At 42.9% G+C, this 21,468-nt stretch overlaps 1 protein-coding gene across 1 annotated transcript in view; it reads left to right on the top strand.

Moving 5' to 3' along the window:
* HELZ2 (helicase with zinc finger 2) overlaps nt 1-21,468 on the top strand; it is a 47,146-nt gene that overhangs the window by 10,383 nt on the left and 15,295 nt on the right. The window contains exons 6-13 of the mRNA XM_089513524.1: nt 198-984; nt 5,011-5,086; nt 7,205-10,712; nt 11,839-11,924; nt 12,467-12,598; nt 17,938-18,096; nt 19,504-19,651; nt 20,745-20,861. Of these exons, the coding sequence (XP_089369650.1) occupies nt 198-984; nt 5,011-5,086; nt 7,205-10,712; nt 11,839-11,924; nt 12,467-12,598; nt 17,938-18,096; nt 19,504-19,651; nt 20,745-20,861 (5,013 nt within the window). The remainder of the gene's footprint in view (nt 1-197; nt 985-5,010; nt 5,087-7,204; nt 10,713-11,838; nt 11,925-12,466; nt 12,599-17,937; nt 18,097-19,503; nt 19,652-20,744; nt 20,862-21,468) is intronic.

The following is a 21,468-nucleotide window of genomic DNA, read 5'->3' as shown; positions in this document are numbered from 1 at the left end:
GGTAATAACTTGAAGACACAAAACAACAAGTGGTCAGCACAGAGTTAGGTCCTTTGGGGCCATATGTGCCCCCAGGGTCCACATTTCACCTAGTCAAGGTATAAAATAATAATTGTAAAGCATTCCTTCAGTTTTAACTCAGAACAAAAAAACATATAAAGGCTGGATACCACAAATAAACTCCTTTTCCCCCACAGTGCTGCTGATATCTACATCCATGATTATTTCCATGACTATGTCACATCAGGACATCCTGAGGCCATTCCATTACAGATCAAATACAGTGGCCACTGTGTGAAATCCACAGACCCAATCACGCTGCGGTATTGCTGCCTTTCCCCAAACCGGGATTCCTTTCGCCTCCCCACTAAGAAAGAACTGGACCAGTACCGCATTATTATCACCACTTGTATGCTCTCCCTGGAACTTGGGCTAACTGCTGGCTATTTCAGCCACATCTTGATTGATGAGGCTGCCCAGATGTTGGAGTGCGAAGCTCTGGTCCCTCTCTCCCTTGCTACTTTGGAGACCCGCATCATCCTAGCAGGGGACCACATGCAGGTCACCCCAAAACTTTCCTGTCTACGGGAGGGTGAGCAGTGGGCTGATCACACATTACTCAACCGCCTCTTCCGGTACTACAAGAAGGAGAAACATGAGGTGGCCCTGAGGAGCAGAATCATCTTCAATGAGAACTACCGCTCTACTCCCAGCATCATTGACTTTGTCTCCAGGCACTTCTACGTTGGCAAGGGAGATGCCATCTGCGCCAAGGGCAATGTGCCTCCTCACCCAGAATCCTACCCGCTCATGTTCTGCCATGTCGCTGGCTCCCCTGAGAGGGACATGTCTATGACATCTTGGCTTAACAACTTGGAGATTAGGGAAATCATTGAGAAATTGGAAGAGATCAAACAGAGATGGCCAGATGAATGGGGAGAACGGGATCTCAAGAGAATCTGTGTGGTCTCCCATGGCATGCAGGTAAATTAACAAGTCCATGGGGCTCAGTTGTTGTGGGCAATGACAGGAGTTTGCTTTGGTCACAAGTCTGAATCCTATTTCATCCCAACAAAACTTGAATATTGTTAACTACTGTATATACTCGAGTATAAGTCGACCTCATGTATAAGTCAAGGACTGGTTTTGGGGCCAAAATGATTGATTTTGATATGACCCATGGATAAGTTGAGGGTAAAACTTAGGGGCATGTAACAAAGGATGTAAAGGATGAAGGAAAGAAAACAATGCCAAAGAACAAATTCAACAGGCACAACTGTTTATGCCCATACTAAAGGCTTCATGGATGAGAAAGCAGAAAGTAGGGTCAATGCTTCCACGACAGATTATACTCTTGCCTTTCACCAGGGGATGGTTCCCTTTAAAAAAAAAGAATTAAAGTACAGTACTTACATTAACCCATGGATAAGTCAGGTTTTTTGAGTCAATTTTTAAACCTAAATTTCTAGACTTATACATGAGCATATACAGTACTTCGTTTGGTTGATTACTGCTAAGTTGGCTTTTGCTTATGGCAAAATCCTATGAGTGAGAGACCTACAAGAGCATCTACTATTAACAATCCTGCTTAGGTCTTGCAAACTCAGAACAGCTGTGGCACTTCCCCTATTGCCTTTACTTTTCCCAGCATTATCATCTTTTCCAGTGAACCATGCCTTCCCATGATGTCTCCAAAATACAATAGCCTCAATTTAGTCATTATGGTTTCTAGTGAAAGCTCATTCTTGATTTACTCTAGGACCCATTTGTCTTTTTTTGGCAATCCATGATATCCTCCAGCACTCCATTACAGTTGAGTCAACATTTTCTCTGTCTAGTCCCAATTAAGCTCTTTGAATCAGTGGGTTTTTTCTTGTTCATGTGCCAATCAACTGCTGATTCAGTGGGTTTTCTTTAGCTGGTAGTAATCAGTAGAGTTCAGCTGTAAACTTCAACAAAGTGGGTTCTCCCATATGAAAGCGACTAGAATTTTAAGATTTTGCATCAGAGGTCTCTCTCCAGCTGCCTTGTTTGGATGAATTTAGACCACAGCATGCCATATTGGCTAAGAATGATGGGAATAATATTCCAATATGTCTAGAGTAGTGAAGAAATTTTGTTGTCTACTAGATAAAAGCAGCATTTTTGCACCACTTAAGAACGGTTACAAGAAAATATACACCTCAAGTTTCTCTGAGGGCCGAATTTCCAAGAACTCAAGTGTACCCAAAATAATGTGCCATATTTTTAATATGTGCATAATTGGAATGAAATGAAAAATAGTTGGTTCATCTAATTCAGTTGGTTCATATAATTCCAATTATGCATAAATAAAAAAATAGGTTATATTGTGCAAATAAACGCACAAATTGGGGAAATACGTGCGCACACACACAGACATAAATTGGGTAAATTTTGCAAATAAAGGTGCATAGTAGAGAATAGATAGATAGATAGATAGACAGACAGACAGACAGACAGACACACATGTTGAGTATCTCTTATCTGAAATGCTTTTGACCTGAAGTGTTCTGCATTTTTGATATTTTCAGATTTTGGAATCCCTGTATTTGCATACACATCATGAGACATAATGAAACTGGAGAGAGACTGAGGATCTGTGAATTGGCAGGAGGCATGGATTTAAGCCATTTCAAGATCCTAACATCTCTCTCCAGCCATGTCTCTATAGCCTCAGAAGTACAGTACAGGCACATATTATGCTACTTGTGTCGTAGCTCAAGAAATGTTGGATTTTGGAATACCCTATATACTCGTCTATAAGTCTAAAAATTTATGCCCAAAAATTGACCCCCAAATCCCAGGTCGACTTATTTATGGGTCATTGTGGTAATGTGATAGCAGCTCTTTTCAGATTTCCCCATTTGGTGCAGAGAGGAGTTTATTTCTCTCTGGAGCCAAGCAGAAAGAGTCTTAAGTGATTGATTGCTTTGCTGTTTGTTTAAGAGTCCCCTTTCCACCTGCAAATCTGGCTGAAACGAAAGCTGAAACGATGAAGGAAAAAGCCCCAATGGGAGTCTTTTTTACCATATGCACACATATAAACCGAAGGAGCCTCCAAGTTTTACCCTTGACATATCCATGGGCCATGGTAAAATCCATAATGTTGACCCCAAAGCCTGCTCTCGACTTATGCATGAGGTCAACTTATATTTGAGCATATATGGTACTTTGGATTTTGAAATTCCGGATAAGGGATACGTGTGTTTATACATGCACACATAAATTGGTTAAATAGGGCAAATAAATGCACAAAGTGGGGGATGCACACAAACACATGTATATATAAAATGTGAATTTCAGTTCAGGAATAAAACACATTACCTATAATCCTGTTGATGTCATATACCTGTATAAATTCCCTTGCAAATGTATGCGTATTTATTTATTTTTTACTGTTGTGCAACAGGCACCATCAATTCATGGTTGCATTAAAAAGAGTTCAACCCATTTTACATGGGTTAGTACCAACACAAATTCAACCTAAACAATGAGGAAATAGAAATAGTAAAAGAGTTCTACCTGGGATCAAACGTTGATTAGAACAGGGACTGCAGTCAAGAAATTAGAAGACTAAGAATGGCGAAGGCAGCTATAAAGAGTAAAGATATACAAGTACAAGAATTTGAATTGCCCAAGCCATTGTCTTCCTTATTACTATGTACAGATGTGAGAGCTGTACAGTTAAGAAAGCATATAAAGAGAAAACCAGTTCATTTGAGATGTGGTGCTGGAGCATAGTGCTGAGGATACCATGGATAGCCAAAAAGACAAGCAAATGGGTCCTTAAACAGGACAAGCTGGAAATCTTCCTGGAAGCCAAGATGATAAAGTAGAGGTTGTTGTACTAGGGCCACATCATGAGAAGGCGTGAAAAAACAATAATGCTGGGAAAGGTGGAGGGAAGTAGAAAGAGAGGGAGGCCACATGGTAGATGGATGGACTCTATTAAGGAGGTCCGAACCTAAATAGAGCAGTGAACCACAAGGAATCTTGGAGATATGTTCTCTACAGGATTGCCATATGTTGAGATCAACTCAAATGCAGTTAGCACCAACACCAAGAATCCTATTGTTAGGCATAACTAGAGTAGAGCCATTGAATTAATTTGATCACCTGTGTGTCAACACATGATTGAACATTTGATTCAGTGGTCCTTCTGTAGTTGGAACTAACCAGCAGGAGTCCAGCCCTGCAGTTCCTGATTCTTGGATGACAGACAATTATGCATCAGTGCCTTAAATGTACCATTTGATTCACTGGGACTGCAGAAAGAGAAACTCTGTCTTAGACATTGCCCAATGGGAGAGTGAGCAGACACACTGGCAAGGTACAGAACTGATGCCACAGTATTCAGCAGTCAGGTTATCCCATTTAATAAATAAATTAATATCCCACCTTTCTCCCAGTAAGTGACATTATTTGATGTGGGAGACTGGTAGTTTTTCTTCTTAATTTGTGTGGGACTGGTACTGTATCTGTGCCCATTGGTTACAACTCTTTCTTTCTTTGCTGGAAGGTTGCTGCAGACTAGTAATCAACAGCTTGTGGATGTGCACTGGTCCATAAACTACCATTATTAATAGCACTGATATAAAACAAGTGCTTTATGGCTGTACTTAGACTATGAAATCACTGTTGAGACTCTTAGTTTTGTAGCCTGATATGAAACAAAGATGAGAGGAAAATGGAATCTGGGGAAAAAATTTACATCCTAGAATGCATCTGGAGCCTACCTGGAGATTGGGGAAGAATGAGCTATTGAAAGAAGGATAATGATCAGTATGAGAAATATTGTCTTGTATTTCCCGCCTCCCACTTCACTTCCAGCATAATGCTCTTAGAATCATAGAATTGTAGAGTTGGAAGAAACCATAAGGACCATCCAGTCCAACCTCCTGCCATGCAGGAACTCTGTTTTCAACATTTGCACAAGGCCTTCCAATGACCATTGGTTTATTGACCATTGGCTTCATTTTCTGTCTCCAGGTGAAGGCATTAAGGCAGGAGCTAAGGAAGAAGTCCTTGGGAGATGTGACAGTGGAGAGCGATGAAAACCTGCCAGGTTGGTATATTTGCCCAGGTATCCGCTATGGTGTTTTCATCCAAAGAAGGGACATGGTGTTATTTCTACCATAGATGTTTTAGTATTTTATGAAAAGCACTGAGGAAAGGGAAGGAGGGAAACCACTGTCCCATAATCCAATTCCCTCCCACCTGGTGCTTGTCAGACATGTTGAGCTGCAACTCCCCTAACCTTCAGCCAGGGATGATGGGAATTGTAGTCTGAACGCATCTGGGAGGCACCAGATTGTAGGGTTCTGTCGTTAGCCTTTTCCCCCTCAAGTACAATTGGCCCTTCCTATCTGCGGATTGGAGCATCTGTGGATAGTGCTGCCCCATTCTCAATGGTGACATGTGCATGTGGCCGCACTAACGCAGTTGTGTGCACGTCATGCCACTATTGGCAACAGGACTAGAGGTACCACAGGATTTGCCATCCACCGGGGAGGGGGGAGGTCTGCAGTGGAACCCCCATGGATACGAAGGGCTGACTGTGTGTCAAGATGGTTTTATTTTTCTTTTGCATTACTTTGCAGAGTTTTTGATCACAAGAACCATGTGAGTCAGGGTTCTTTTCATCCCATATCCTGGTTGGCTTCTTACATCCTGGTCGAGTCTCCTGTATCCCAAATGCTTGGGACCAGAAACGTTCTGCATTTCAGATTATTTATTTATTTATTTATTTTTGGATTTTGGAATATTTGCATATACATAATGAGATATCTTGGACATGGGATCCAAGCCTAAACATGAAATTCATTTATCTAAATAACCTGAAGGTAATTTTATACACAATGTTTTTAATACTTTTATGCATGAAACAAAGTTTGTGTGCACTGAACTATCAGCAAGCAAAGCTGTTGCTGTCTTGGCCACTCATGTGGGCGGTTTTGGAGGCTTTTGGATTTCAGAATTCCAGATACGGGAGACTCAACCTGTAATTGGTGAAGAAATTTAATTGTTCATATTGCACATGCATTCACATACAGTATAGCCTTTGTTTTGTGGTGACAGATTTAAATTACGGTACTGGAAGCCTAGAACAAAAGGTCCAGAATCACATTAATATTCATCATCATCACCAGTGAGGTGTATATGTTTTGAAGGAAGTGGTGCTCACTTGGGAACTTGCCTTATTTGTTACTCACCTGTTTTCTCCTTTCCTCTCTCTCACAATTGCCTTTGGGATAAAGCCATTGCTGCTGCCCTGCTATCTGACACAGGCTGTTCTACTCTGTTTTGGGCAGCTTCTGACAACTCTTTTACAGAAAGGACATCAACAGCTTAAAAATGTGGATACAAGGTTGGAAAGATTCTAGTGTTTGCCCAGCTGGGCACCTGAAAAATAGATGCTAACCCTTAAGGAATTTGACAATTGCCCTACCTCACCTATCTGGGTTTATCAAACTGAAAAATCTTTCTCTGGCAGCTAGGAATTTAAAAATGATTCCTTGGCTTGCAAACACAACAGTGCCAGATATCTTTTTGAGACAAATTCCTTTCATTCTACAGGCAGCCTTTTCTCCACATTTTATTTAGAGAAATTATGGGCAAGTCTCATTCAGCCAGCTCTGCCATGTTGCTTCATGGGGGAGCTGTTGGTCTGTAAAAGGGGCATGCAAGCTCTGGAAATTTGGGGCCATTTTCTGCCCCAAGGACCTGCCAAGGGTTGTCATCGGTCTCCAAAAGTGAAGACGGGAGTGGGATGTTGTTGGTATGCACCTTAGAGTCCAACTAATGGGAACCCATCTTCAGGTTTTCTTTGCAAGATTTATTCACAGAGGGATTACCATTGCCCTCTTCTTAAACTGAGAGAGTGTGGCTTGCTCAAGGTATTCAGTGGGTTTCCTTGTCTGAGCAGGGATTTGAACCCTGGTCTCCCAGAATCCTAGTCCAACACTCATGATAGGATCAGCAGGGGGGATGGCAACAAAAAACAGCAACACGCTATTGTAAAGATGAATTTGCTTTCTTGTAGGCTTGCAGCAATGATGGTGTAATTTTTAATCCTTTTTAAAGGCACTGGAGAACTTGGGAAAGACTTAAGGGGTCACAAAACAGTCCTGGTAGCCCTGTGTGGTCTAAGCTGTAACTTTTTTCTCCCTTGCTATTTTAACAGGGAAAACATTCCGTGTTATTATCATCAGCACTGTGCATAGCAGGGAAAGCCTCAGCGTTATCAGTTCCTCCAACCTGGACTTCTTCAATGACTCACGTGTGTTGAACACCATCATGACGAGGGCCCAGTCCCAGGTCATCGTTGTTGGGGATGCAGTGGCTTTGTGTTCCTACGGACGATGCAGCAAGGTCTGGAAAGGCTTCATCAGGGAGTGCATTGACCACAGAACCATGGCTCCTGAAACTCTTACCCTGGAGGAGATAAGACAGGCTGTGTGTGACCAGGCCACTTGGAACAGGGAGAGCCCGAAGTCTGAGGAAGATGGGAGTGATACAGACTCATGGTTCTCTGAGGCAGAAAGCTTGAATATTGATGATCCCATATTGCAGGAGCTTCTGGATGAGAGCAACAATTTGGTGGTGACTGTCTCAGATGAAGGCCTGATAAACGTGAGGTCCGAGGAGTCTGACCTCAAAGGCAGTAGGCAGGAGTACACTAGCTACTCCCCACAGACCATGATGGAGTATCTGCGTAAGTGTCCCAACATCTACAAGCGTTGCGAGTTCACGAAGGAGAGTTTTGATCGAGCTTCTGCCTTCTCTCTGGACGACTCTCCTGCCCTGAACATCCAGATCAAAGGCCGGGTTAACTGTGGGATGGCTTTCTCTGGTGACCAAGTCTTGGTGGAGATCCTGCAGAACAAGGCTACACCCGAAGGAAGTCTCCATGGGAAAGTGGTGGGTGTGATGAAGGCAGCTGATAGGAACCGTATCTTTATCTGCTCAGTGGATGATTATGATCTACGTGTCATGATCCCCATTGACCGTTCAGTCACCAAAATCTTTGTTCCGGGGTTGAAAGATGAACGAAACATCATTCCCATCCGCCGGGTAGACCAAGAAGGGAAGATCAAGCTGAAGAGTCGCAAGACGATAACCCAAGAGGACAAGAAGAAATGCCTCTTTGTGGTCCAGGTCATCAAGTGGCGGGAGGGGTTTTACTTTCCTTTGGGGATTGTTATGCAGGTCCTTCCTGTGGCTTCAACACTGGAAGAAGGACTACAGATCCTTGACATTGAGTGCAGCCTGCCTCAAAAATACCCGGATGCAGTGTTCAAGGAGGTGGCCAAATTCACTTCCAATAAAACCACTTCTGTGAAAGCCAATCGGAAAGACTGTCGGACCTACCGAACCTTCACGGTTGACCCCCCAGGTGCTAGAGATCTGGATGATGCCATCAGTATTAGAGATCTAGGTGAGAAATATGAGATTGGAATCCACATTGCTGACATGGCCTCTGTCATCCCCAAAGGCAGTGCTCTAGACACAGAAGCCAAGAACCGGGGAACTAGTTATTATGTTCCTGGGAAGGAGCCAGTGTCCATGTTTCCACCTGAGCTCAGCCAAGACCTCTGCAGTCTCCTTCCACAGAAAGAGCGCCATGTGATCTCTCTTTTTGTCTTAGTGGATAAAAAGAATGACCAGATGACAAAACTTTACTTTACTCTGTCCACAATCCGTTCAGATCTCCAGCTGACCTATGACGAGGCTGAAGACATAATTAAGACTTATTACAGGACAGAGGCACCATCACTTCACTTCGACACCCTGAAGGATTGTATTGCAGTTGCTTATCATTTCTCCCAAGTCCACCGGAAGGCCAGACTCCATGAAGACTGTTACTATGAGCAACTGGATGAAGACTGTCCTCTGGGTCAGAGATGTTCCCACCAGATGGTACAGGAGCTTATGATCTTGTTCAACAGTTCTGTGGGAGAGTTCCTCACCAGCCAGGATTCCACCAGAAGTATCATCCCTCTGCGTTGCCAGATGGAGCCCAACCCCCAACAAATGACTCAGATGAGAAACAAATTCAGAGACATAATCCCATTGTCCAACCACCTCTCACACCATCTCGGTGGTCCAACTACTGAAGTCCACATGGAGACCAGTAATAATTTTGTACTCTTGGCTTCAACATGGGAACATTTGAAGTCTGCTGCTAGTGTCGGTGACATTCCCAAGATGCTTGACCTGATTGCAACAGATGACATTCATCCCAAACTGGCCCCTGTGAACCTGGAATTCCGGAAACTTCTGAGTCGCTCTTATTTTTTACGTTCCAACTCATCTGTTCAGTCCAAAGTAGGTCATTATTCCTTGCATGTGGACTCTTACACCTGGGCCACCTCTCCCATCCGGCGTTACATAGATGTCGTGCTCCAGCGACACATCCTCTCTCTGATCCTGAAGGAGCCGGTACAGTATTCTCCAGAGGATATTGAGTTCCTTTGCTATGATTTCAACCGGAAGAATGCAATGGCAGCTGCATATGAAAAGAAGGCCCACTCCCTGGAGATGGCAGCTCAGTTGAAATGTCAGGTCCAGCAGAAGATGGCCTTTGTTATGAACGTTGAAGAGATGGCCAAGAACTTCAAAGTCTTGTTTCCTTTTAACAAGGAGACCCTTCCTGACCTTCAGCTCATTAACTATAGAGCTCTCCAGCTTGTGGCACAGCCATTTTTCATTGAGGAACAGGGGAGTATAAAGCTGGCATGGAGGAGAAGGGTCTACTCCATGGTGACCTTAAAGAAGCACATCTTGACGTCATCCTTGCTTCAGGACAAGAGGGTCACCGTCTTTAATGCAGCAGTCTGGTGTGATGTTCTTGCTGCTGTCAGAAACCAAGAATATGAAAAGGTGCTCTTCCTCCTTGAGGAGGGTCATATTATGCAGCTGAGACATACAGGGAGAATTAAGAGGAGCAAGTGCTTGCATTATGTGGAACTGTCAGTGGAACTCAGTGGTGGGGATGTCTTGCACCTCCAGCTCACCACAGATGTCCAGCGGGGTTTCCTGGTGCCATTTGTGCAGCTGTGGACCATCACTCCTGGCTTTGATGTGTGTCTAGAGCACTCAGAAAAACCCATTGAATGCTTCTCCCAATTTGCTACCCAATCATCGAAGGAGAAATATAAGGATGCCTCTGAGTATCGCAAAATCTGGCTGCCGCTTTCTGACATGGAAGCAGCTTCATGTGCTGTGGCTGAGAATGACTCCATTGTCCTGCAGGATGTCAAGATCATCTGGGAGAAGAAAAGAACGAAGAAAGGCCAGCTCCAGGGGACCATCTCCTTCACTAAGGAGTTCCTGAAAGAGTGTGCCATTGAAGTGGATTTCAGCTACTGCTACCTCTGCATCCGTCTTTCAGACCTGAAGCCTAATGGAATCCAGAATAGCGTGGAGATCCTTAGCCACAACTTCCAACAGCTGAGCTTGACCAAACAAAACTGCAAGGATGGCAAATTGCTGGTGGACCCAGCTACTTACACTTGGGTGGCTCATGGGTGTACAGAGGAATTTGAAAGCAATGACAAATCTGATCAGCGTGGTGAAGCGATGGTGCGTTTCTCCATCCATTTCATGTCCATGGAAAACATCCCTGTTGAGGTCACCCAGGAGTCTTCCAGGTTCACTGTGGAGCTCATCCCAAAGTTGCTGCCTGATGTGTAAGTCTGGTTCAGAATCATATTTCAGCTTCATTCTTCCCCATTTCCCCCTTTCCATATTAAATTTTTCATTTTGTTCCACATTGGGGGTTTCCGCACTACACAGCAGTAACAGTTTGATAGTATGTTTGTTTGTCATAGCTCCATCCTACAGAACCCTGGGATCTGTGGTTTGGTGAGAGACTCATTATTATTTCATTTACTTATATCCTGCCTTCCTTCCAGTATATGGGTGCAAGGTGCCTAAGGATTCTCTGTTGGGGAGCCACAAAATAATGCCTGTTGCCAGAAAATTCACCAAACTACAACCCCTAAGCTTTTGTAGGATACCATGCCAATTAAAAATGGTATGCAAGTAATATATAGTGCAGTAATACCCTTAGATAATAAAAAGTTCATAGCAAGATAGTTGTTCCGATGATTTGCTCTCCACAGTATGGATGTAACCCTGCCTTTTATTCTCCTGTTGCGATTTCATTGCTCTCTTAGACAGAAGAGGTAACTGTTTTGGCATTATTAAAGTGAAAAGTGATATATAAATGGTGGGGAAAACATGAAAATATATAAATTATTGCAGTGTTCACTGACAGAACACTTAGGAGTATACCATTTGTATCATTAAGTCCTTCCCTCAATTTTGAAATGGTCTGGATAAATAATAGTTAGCTGTTGTCAACAATGTCTGGAACCTCCAATCACAATTGCCTTGAATCCCATTTTGAGAGATAAATCCCTTACAAACAAACAAACTAGCTGCATATATACTGCAAAATTAATGCAGTTTGACACCTCTTCGCTGAATGCCATGGAACTCTGGGATTTGTAAGTTTGTGGTATTTAGCCTTCTCTGTCATAGAGCCCTGTGTCACAACAAACTATAGATCCCAAGACTCTGTAAGATGGAGCCATGAAGTGGTATCAAACTGCATTAATTCTGCAGTGTGGCACTGGAAGAATGGTATAGGTGAATAAGTTTGTCCACACTCCAAAATTTGATGGCAATCACCCCAAACTTTGACTGATCAATCAGTAAAGTTTCATTGAATGCCAGCATTGCACCACTCTTTGTGTTGTCTTGTTTCTTCAAAGTGGTTTCTTTACCCCTCTCCACTTCTTTTCTCCACAGACGGAAGGAGAAGGCAATTTGGCAACTGGAACATGCAACTCAGCTTACCAAGGGAATAGCTCTTGGCCATCAGATTCCCAAAAAACGTAAGTGGAAACAAATTGTAGGCTGTGGCATTGAAACTTACAATAGTTATAGAATCATAGAGATGGAAGACACTCCAAGACCATCTACTCCAACCCTGTTCTAATATAATAAGTTTATGCATCATTTAAAAACAAAGAAATTGTATTTTTCTTCCTAAAGAGCAGTTGTTTCCAAATATATGCAGTTAGGTTCATAGAGCTGACTGACTAGTGTTTCTTGAATGCTAGTCCTAATGCTCTGAGACCAGTCTGGGATACAGGTAACTATCCAAATATTGTTGAACTACACCTCCCATTGTTCTTTGCCATTGACAATGGGCCTGTGGCCACTGGGAGCTGCAGTCCAAGAACATCAGGAATGCCATATAGTTCCCTAGCTCTGCTCTATGTTGCTACAGAATGACAGGATCAACTCCTGAGGCTTATAACAATTCTTTTCTATTTTGTTTCACATTTGAATGTGTGAACACAGGTTAGTCTTGAAAAGCCTGTTGCAATATCTATTTGATAACTTTTTTTGTTTTTGTTTTAAACTTGTGTAGCAGTTAAATCCAGTCTCTTGGCACGCAGAAGTTTTGATCTTCCAGAAAGCTCCAGGCGGCTCAACCCCAGCCAACATCAAGCTGTTTTGCAAGCTCTGACAAATCCATATACACTCATCCAAGGCCCACCAGGTGAGCTAACAGAATTTGGGAGACATGGTGCAGTTATGAAATTTGTCCCAATTGTTTTCTAACTTACTTCATTTGAACATTTTAAAAGCTTCCTGATTAATAAAGAAGCTCAGTCAATTTCATTTTTACATACACAACAGTCAGTATGCTTTTTACTGATAGACTGGATAGACTTGATCAAAGAAGTCATGGCCCTGCATCTGCAAGCTCGAAGGAGGGCTGTTGCTATTGGTGATTTGAAGGTTTCTCATTCACAGGGTTGCCATAAGCCAAAGTTGGCTTGACAGCAGTTAATAAAAACAGGAAACTTTTGGGACCTTCATAGACTAAACATATCTGCTTAAAATCATATACACATTTACTTGTGTGGAAAAACAAAAAAACAAGTTGCATGACACTTCAGTCTTTGTGGGCATTCCATCTTGGACCTCAGAACAGTGGTCCTTCATCAAAAAAAACTACAAAGGAAAATTGGAAAGAAATATTGCAGAATTGGAATATATATCCCAGACATAGCTCAGGAAACCAGCAAAAGGCTAATTGTTACACAGCTGATAGCATAGACCAGCAGCACCAGCTAATGAGCAAGCAAAGTAACAGACCAACTTACAATTCAGGACTTAATTTATTTAGGGGCTGTGCAGACTGTCCCTGAAGGGGCAGCCTGCAGCTGCCTCTAACTTCCCCAGATCGGGGCTGCGGCAACCACACTGTCCTTTCCAGGGCACCAAAATGAGCCACAAAAAGCAGCTCCTTTTTGCAACCTGCAAAGGGCGTGATAGCTGTGGCACCATGGCTTTACAGTGCTCCTTAGGTACTGCATCATGTGGATGCAGCACGAGAGGAGCACCGTGATGCCATGTGTCTTGTGGTGCAGCATGCAGCATCATGGTGCCATGAGGGCAGAGTCGGGGCATGGGTCATGAGGACGCCACCCCTGACTCTGCCCCCAGGCCAGCCTTTATGGCCGGTGTGCACAGCCCCATAATACACAAAAGCCTTAAGTCACAGAGTTCATTCACAAGTGTCAGGTCTGGCAAGAGAATTCAGCAATGTCCAAGTCAGGGAAATGGTATCCAGAATCAACAACACAGTCCAGGTCAAGCACAGAGCCCAGGAACACAGTGGTGAGCCAGGTAGGTCAGGTAATCTCTGACAACTCCTGCGGGCATAGGGCTGGGAATTTATAGATCAGTAGCTCAATGCGGCTGCTGCCTAATTAAATTTTGCTTCCTATAAATCCTCTGAGATCTTCTCAAACTATTCCTTTGTTGACTCCACAGTGAAGGTGGGTAGGGGTGAGTAGTCTTCTTTATCTGAATGGGCAGGACTCTGCCAGATCTGGTACTGCACTCTGGTATGTATCCGAGATGTGGCTCTGGAAGCTTCTTCTGTTCTGGTTCAGCAGCAGTGTCCACTGCCTCAGTCTCTGAGTCAGAGTCCCTGTCCATGTGAAGTTGAAGACTTTCCTGGTTGGCATCCATACTTTTTTGTGGATTTTTCAGGCTAAGTGGCCATGTTCTAGAAGAGTTTGTTCCTGACGTTTCACCTGCATCTGTGGTTGGCATCTTCAGAGAAGTGAGTGGGATGGATATATATGTGTGACCCACTGTAGGGAGGAGTGATTTCCATGTTAATCTGTGTATTATTCTGTTGTGAATGGCAAAGCCTCAGGGTGGAAGGCTGTGCAAAGAGGACTTGTGTCTATTTAATTAGTGATCTATTGTTTGCTGGGAAAACCCCTGACCTTGGGTGGTTTTCATGTGCATTTGCTGGGTCTTGATTTTAGTGTTTTTCAGAACTGGTAGCCAAACTTTTCTACTAAATTTGCCATTCACAACAGAACAATACACAGATTAACATGGAAATCACTCCTCCTTACTCAGAGTCACACTGTGTGTGTGTGTGTGTGTGTGTACACCCCACTCACTTCCATGCCAGCATTCTCTGAAGATGCTAGTTACAGATGCAGTTGAAATGTCAGGAACAAACTCTTCTAGAACATGGCCACATAGCCCAAAAAAACCCACAAAAACTATCCATGTCCATGTTTTGGAAGCAGGGCATGACAGTGTATCCACAGATTCCAGTCCATCAGCAGTGGGTTGAACAGAGAATGTGGTTTCCTGACACACTACACACATTATAACACTAGCTAATTCCCAAGCCTCATGAAGGCCAATTCATCACATCTCCTTTCTGGTTCCCACACTCCATTCCAGTACTCATTCATATGGCTTTGGCTTTGGGTGACATCCTTTTCTCCTGCCTTTGTCCCGCAATGTCCATAATTAAAACTGCACTTGTCACCTCATCTCCATACAACAAAGTTTTGTATTTGTATTGTTATGCTCACATGATAGCCTGCTTATATAATAATAATAATAATAATAATAATAATAATAATATATTTATTTATCTATATCCTTCCTCTTCCATTTTGGGGATCGATGCGGGTAACAACAAAGTTTGTACAATACACAACAATAAAAACAATAAGCCCCACAAGACCCTGGCCCAACCCTCCCTCCCAAGTATAAAATTAAACAATAAAACATGATTGAAATATACATAACAATACATCGAAATTAATAAACAATCCACGAATGAGAAAAATAATAAGAGGAGGAGGAGGAGGATTCAATTGGTTCTGGATGTTATCAATCGGGGAAGCCCTACCGGAAGAGAAAGGTTTTTGTTGCCTTTTTAAAAGCCTCGAGCGAGGATAATTGGTGAATCTCTTCCGGCAAGTCATTCCAGGTTTTTGGAGCGGTGGCAGAGAAGGACCGCCAGTCTGGTCTTTCTAGATTGTAAGAGGTTTTTCCCGGAGGATCAGAGTGTATGGGAAGGATTGTATGGGAGGAGGCATTCCTTCAAGTAGACTGGACCCAGGCCATGTAGGGCTTTATAGATGATAACCAACACTTTGTAAATAGGTGTAATATAGTCGAACTTGGATTTTCCAGCGACCAGTCTGGCTGCCATGTTTTGTATCAATAGGAGCTTCCAGACGTGGCACAAATAATAATAATAATAATAATAATAATAATAATAATAATAATAATATAGTTTATTTATACCTCCCGCCTCTCCCACGGATCGAGGCAGGATTACAACCTTAAAAGACACTTAGTACAATTTACAATCAATACAACAATAAAATACTAACACTGAATTTACCAAGAATTCCTATTAGTTCTCTAAAAATTACAATTCGTCCATTAGCTAACAATCAGAGTCAAGGAAGAGCAGTCGTCATAACCTTTTTTATATGGAATTCAGTGGATAAGCCCGCCGGAAGAGATCCGTTTTGAGTGCCTTCTTAAAGGCCTCTAAGGTAGTAATGAGATGGATCTCTTCTGGTAGGTCATCCCATAATCTTGGGGCTGCGGCAGTGAATGCCTTATGTGAAGTTGTCATTAACCTGGTATCATAATATTCTAGTAAGAACTTCCCAGATGTTCTGAGAGTGCGGGGCGAGTTATGTAGGGAGAAGCACTCCCACAAGTAACTCGGGCCTGAGCCATGTAGGGCTTTAAAGGTAATAATCAACACCTTGTATTGCACCCGGAAGCTAATTGGCAGCCAGTGAAGAGATTTCATTATTGGTGTTGTATGGTCAAACCGAGATGCTCCGGAGACCAATCTGGCTGCTGCATTTTGAACAAATTGAAGCTTCTGAATTTGGTACAAGGGTAGCCCCAAGTAGAGCGCATTGCAGAAATCTAACCAAGAGATTACCAGTGCAAGTACTACTGTTTCAAGGCCCTTTCAGTCCAGGTAGGGACGCAGTTGGCGTATCGACCCAAACTGATACCAAGCACTATTGGCTGTCGCATATATTTGGGATGTCAATTGTAAGGACGGATCCAGGAGTACTCCCAAACTGCAAACCTCGTCCTTTAGGGGAAGTGTGACCCCATCCAGGACTGGGTGACAAAACTCCATCCCTGGACTTGGGGCACCTATCGCAAGTACCTCCATTTTCTCTGGATTCAGTCTGAGTTTGTTTTCCCTCATCCAGCCCATTACCAATCCAAGACAGGCATCCAGAGGAAAGATGCCATCCCTAGTCACTGCAATAGTTGGGGACATAGAGAAATAAATTTGGGTGTCATCAGCGTACTAACACCGTGCCCCATGTCTCCGGATGATCCCTCCCAGCAGCTTCATGTAAATGTTGAAAAGCATGGGGGACAGAATGGTGCCCTGAAGGACACCAGATGTCAGCTCTCTCTTGGAAGAGCAACTGTCCTCCAGCCTCACCATCTGGAATCTACACGAGAGGTAGGAACGGAGCCACTGGAGTGCAGCACCCCCAATACCTAACTCCCTCAGGCATTCCAGAAGGTTACCATGGTCTACGGTATCGAATGCCGCTGAGATGTCCAAGAGTACCAGCAGGGTCACACTTCCCCTGTCGATGTCCAAATGGAGATCATCGACTAAGGCGACCATGGCAGTCTCAACTCTGTATCCTGCCCTGAAACCAGTTTGAAATGGGTCTAGATAATCGGCTTCATCCAAGACAGCTTGGAGCTGGAAGGTTGTCCCATGTAGAGTGCATTGCAGGTATATCTCTGGGTCCTCCCTCCATGCATCTGAGGAAGTAGGCTCAAGTTTACAAAAGCTCATGCTACCAGCTTCTTTCTTTCAGTTAGTCTTGAAGGTGCTACAATGTTCCTTTGTATATTGATTTTTCCAGGCTAACACACCTATGATGTTTATCACACTATACTCTTAAAGTGCTACTATTCCACTTTGACTGCTCTAGCTGCCTCCTGTTGCATTCTGGTATTGGCAGTTTTAAGGAGGGGTATTTAGAATTCTCAGGCAGAGAACTTCTCTGCCTGAGAATTCTAAATACCCCTCCTTAAAACTGCCAATACCAGAATGCAACAGGAGGCAGCTAGAGGAGTCAAAGTGGAATAGTAGCACTTTAAGAGTATAGTGTGATAAACATCATTGTCTTTGAATTCTACTTAGAACTGCTGCGTTCAGTGGGATTGGCTCCAGATCTGTATTAGACCGCAGCTTTATTGTGGCTTTGAATATCATTGTGGCTTATGAGATGGAGGATGCAATTGTACTCATGTCTTGTTCATGGACTTCCTCTAGGAAATGAAATGGCTGCTGTGTGAACAGAATGGTGGACTAGAAAGGCTTTTAGTCAGATCCAAAAGGGCTCTTGCTTTATTCTTATGAATGAGAATACATGATATTAACAGCCAAACAGATTAAATTTTAGCAGTTCTTAGCAGGACAGAATGAACACTATTTTCTTGGATTATGATAAATTTACTATAACTACGTATCTCTTTCCCCCTTCTTTTATCCAGGGACTGGGAAAACTGTGGTTGGTGCTCATATTGTCTACTGGTTCCACCGGCTGAATCTAGAACACCAAGAGAAGGAGCCCACTCTGGATGACACAGACAAAGCAAAGACCCACATCCTATACTGTGGGCCCTCAAACAAGTCTGTTGATGTTGTTGCAGGTATTTTATCTTTGTTGAGTCCAATCAAGTCTTGCAGGTATTTTATCTTTGTTGAGTCCAATCAAGTCTTGTACCATCAAGTGTACATTGGCTGCTTTGCTACTGTACAGGGGTTGCATTTTTAAAAATAACCTTGCACATGGTTGTATTTCTGTTTCTATGGTTTAATTGTCATTTGTTTCCATTTTTGTAAACTGTTTTGAGTCCTAGTGGGGAAAGAAGAGGTATAAATGAATCTAGTAATACTAATAACAAAACTAACAATTATTACTACTCCTGCTATTGTTATAATTTCAAACTGAGAAACAGAGCATAATATGCCAAACATAACTGTGGTTGAGAAAAAGGAAACTTGGATTATATTTAGGTGTGGCACACCCAAGGGACAGCATGTTTTGGACATGAAGGCAGCATCAGCACTGTGGAATTAAATGTAGTTTGACATTGCTTTAACTGCCGTGGCTCAATGCTATGGAATTATGGGATTTGTAGTGCTGTGAGATATTTAGCCTTCTCTATCAGAGAGCTCTGGTGGCACAACAAAATACAAATACAAATCTCAGGATTGCATAGGATAGAGCCATGACAGTGTCAAATGTGGAGTCAAACTGCATTAATTCTGCAGTGTGGCAGCAGCACAAAAGAGTATAAATATTAGGATTTATTACGACCAACAAAGGGAGGTTCAGCACTTCTGAGAGTAAAAATCAGTGGTGGTACCAGTGGTAAGAAGTGCTATAGGAGCAAATCTAAATAGACTGATAAAACAACTGAATTAAATTTGCCACAGATTCAAAAAGTGACACTGCTTGGAATATACAACATTAGCCAATGAAACCTTATTAATTCCTAGATTCCTCAATTGAATCAGAATCATTGATGGATCAAAACTCCAGTCGGTAAAACCTCCCTTCAGCCTCCATCTGGAGGGAGAGAGAGGCAGGCTAGCTCCACCAGGCCTGCCTGGAAGAAAAAAAGACCTCCCTTCAGCCACCTTCTTGAGGGAGAGAGATTGTATTGTATTGCATTTTTGTACTGTACACCGCTATGATCATTGCGGAATAGCGGTCTATAAATAAAATGTATTATTAGTAGTAGTAGTAGTAGTAGACTGTGAAAGTGACGATGACGATGACAATGAAGAAGATGGCAGTAATATTTTGGACTACCAGCTGAAGTCCCTGTGCGGCTGGTACCACTCTGTATTGCTGCCATTGACTTATTCTGCTGCATAGAAATGACTGAATCCAGAGAAATGGCTCACTCTGTTTCATTTAACATTGCAAACTATAGAGTAAATACTCACAGGTTGGAGTTCACTTTATTGTATGGAAAGGAACAGTCTTGTGCCTGTAGCAATCTTGCAGTAGGGTTGTTTTCAGAGTAACAGTTTCGCTTCCTCTTCAGAGATGCTGATGAAGATGAAGGGATCTCAGTTGAGGCCTCTGCGAGTATATGGAGAAATGGTAGAATCTATGGAATTCCCCTATCCTGGCAGCAGTTTGCACATCTCCCGGAAAGCCCAGCGGGAATCCAAATCCAAACCAGAGATCAGGTGGGACCCTAATGATTTCTTTGCTTCATGGATTCACTTTTTGATGACTTCTGATTTTAAAGATTGGTCTCATTCTTTTCTGTAGTTTGGAAGATGCATGTTAAATTTTGTGTCTTCCATGGGCGTGCACTGCCATTGGCTAATATAGGGCAAGGTGATCTGCAGATGGCTAGCCCACCAAAATGGCGGGTTCACTGTAATGTTAAACTAAGGGTGGGGAACCTCAGCCCCTGGGGCTGAATCCTGTCTTCCTGAGATCACAGACTGGTCCCCTTGAGCTTCCTCAGTTGCCTAATTCTCTTTCTCGTGACACAATTGTTGGGGTAGTTTTGTAGCTTTGGCACATTTCCCCCTATTCTAAAAGGCTGAAATACCTGTCCTAAAACTTGGTGGTTAGAGGTTAAAGCTAAAATATGCTAATATTTCCAGTCCCACTCTTTTCATAGTATCAAAGAATCTTGGAGTTGGAAGGAGCCACTAGAACCATATAGTCCAACCCCCCGTCCTTCAGGAATATGCAATTACAGCACTTCTGAAAGTTGAAAAATCCAACCTTTGGCGTTACCTGCTATTGAAATACAGCCCTCAAGAGCATGTCTGAAATTGAATCTGGCTCTTTGGCAAAGCTTCCCCAACCTTATGCTGAGCAATAGTTTGGCTCTGCAAGAATGGTCCTGGATGAATCTGGGTTTTGTGTGTTTTCTTTTGCTTGCAACATGATTAGTTCTTTACTAGTCTATTGCAAATCATAAACTATTGTTGCATGTGAACTGGCAAACTGTTGCCTGTACTTGTCCTGGAAACCAGAATTGTAACCATGGCTCCAAGCTGGTTGGCATTCTTGATTTGGATATAGGAAAGCAAGCTCAATCCGTAGAATTCTGGTTTGGATCTAGCATGAAATTATGCTTGGTGCAAACTAGGAGGGAACTAATTAAACTGAATACACTGGGATGGAGGAGGAAGGAGGCAGAGGAGCACTTGAACTCAAGGGTTACCTCAAACCTGTTCTCATAAAATTAAAGGATTATTGTTAATGTATAAAAAGTTCTGTAAATATTTAGTTTTGAAAAGAAAAATTATTTCTGCACAGGAGGATAACTTTACACTATCTGATGCGTGAACGTTCAAATCCCCATTCTGGTGAGATCTGTGTGTTCGATGACCGTGTGAAAAGGAGCGAGGAGATAACAGAGGAAGAAGTTGAGAAGTGAGTTCAGTTCAAAATGTTTGTTGAGCTTTATGTGGGGGAACCTTGATTTTTGTCATTAAATCTGTTCCAAGGAGACTTCATATCCCATCTTTCAAAGCCAATGACTTTTGGCCTTTCTTGGATGTAACCAGAGCTCAGAAAAGCTGCATGGCAGTAGCTAGGATTCCCCTGCCCGCTTAAACTCTGTATGGGACATATTGTAGCTTACCACTATCTGAGTAAGCTTGTATAAATCTTGAGCCAGTAGTGGCTGATGAGTTCCATGTCAATAAGGTAGTGAATCTGCTCTGGGTTTTAATCCATATGCTGAAAGCACTATTCAAGGCAAAGTACAACTCATGTATCTGCAGAACTGGTAATTGTGGTTCCACTTATCCACATTGGGGGAAAAAGGTCTCCTGTGCATCTGGAGGTCCTCCAGCATGACTGTGGTCAGCTTCTATTGAAAGGTAACCATGAGAGTCACATGGAGGACCTCCAGATGCCTAGAGAGATCCCCTCTTTATCTGGAGATCTTCCAGCATGACTCTATGGTCATCTTCTGCTGAAAATATAGCATTCATAGTTAACCATAGTTTCACTTACCTACAGTACCCATGGGAAT

The sequence above is a fragment of the Sceloporus occidentalis genome, unplaced genomic scaffold (genome assembly GCF_023333645.1).
Source record: "Sceloporus occidentalis isolate IW3139 unplaced genomic scaffold, rSceOcc1.0.p SCAF_3, whole genome shotgun sequence".
Lineage (NCBI taxonomy): Eukaryota > Metazoa > Chordata > Lepidosauria > Squamata > Phrynosomatidae > Sceloporus > Sceloporus occidentalis.
Note: the sequence above shows the minus strand (reverse complement) of the source record. Positions and strands in the feature narration are given on the sequence as shown.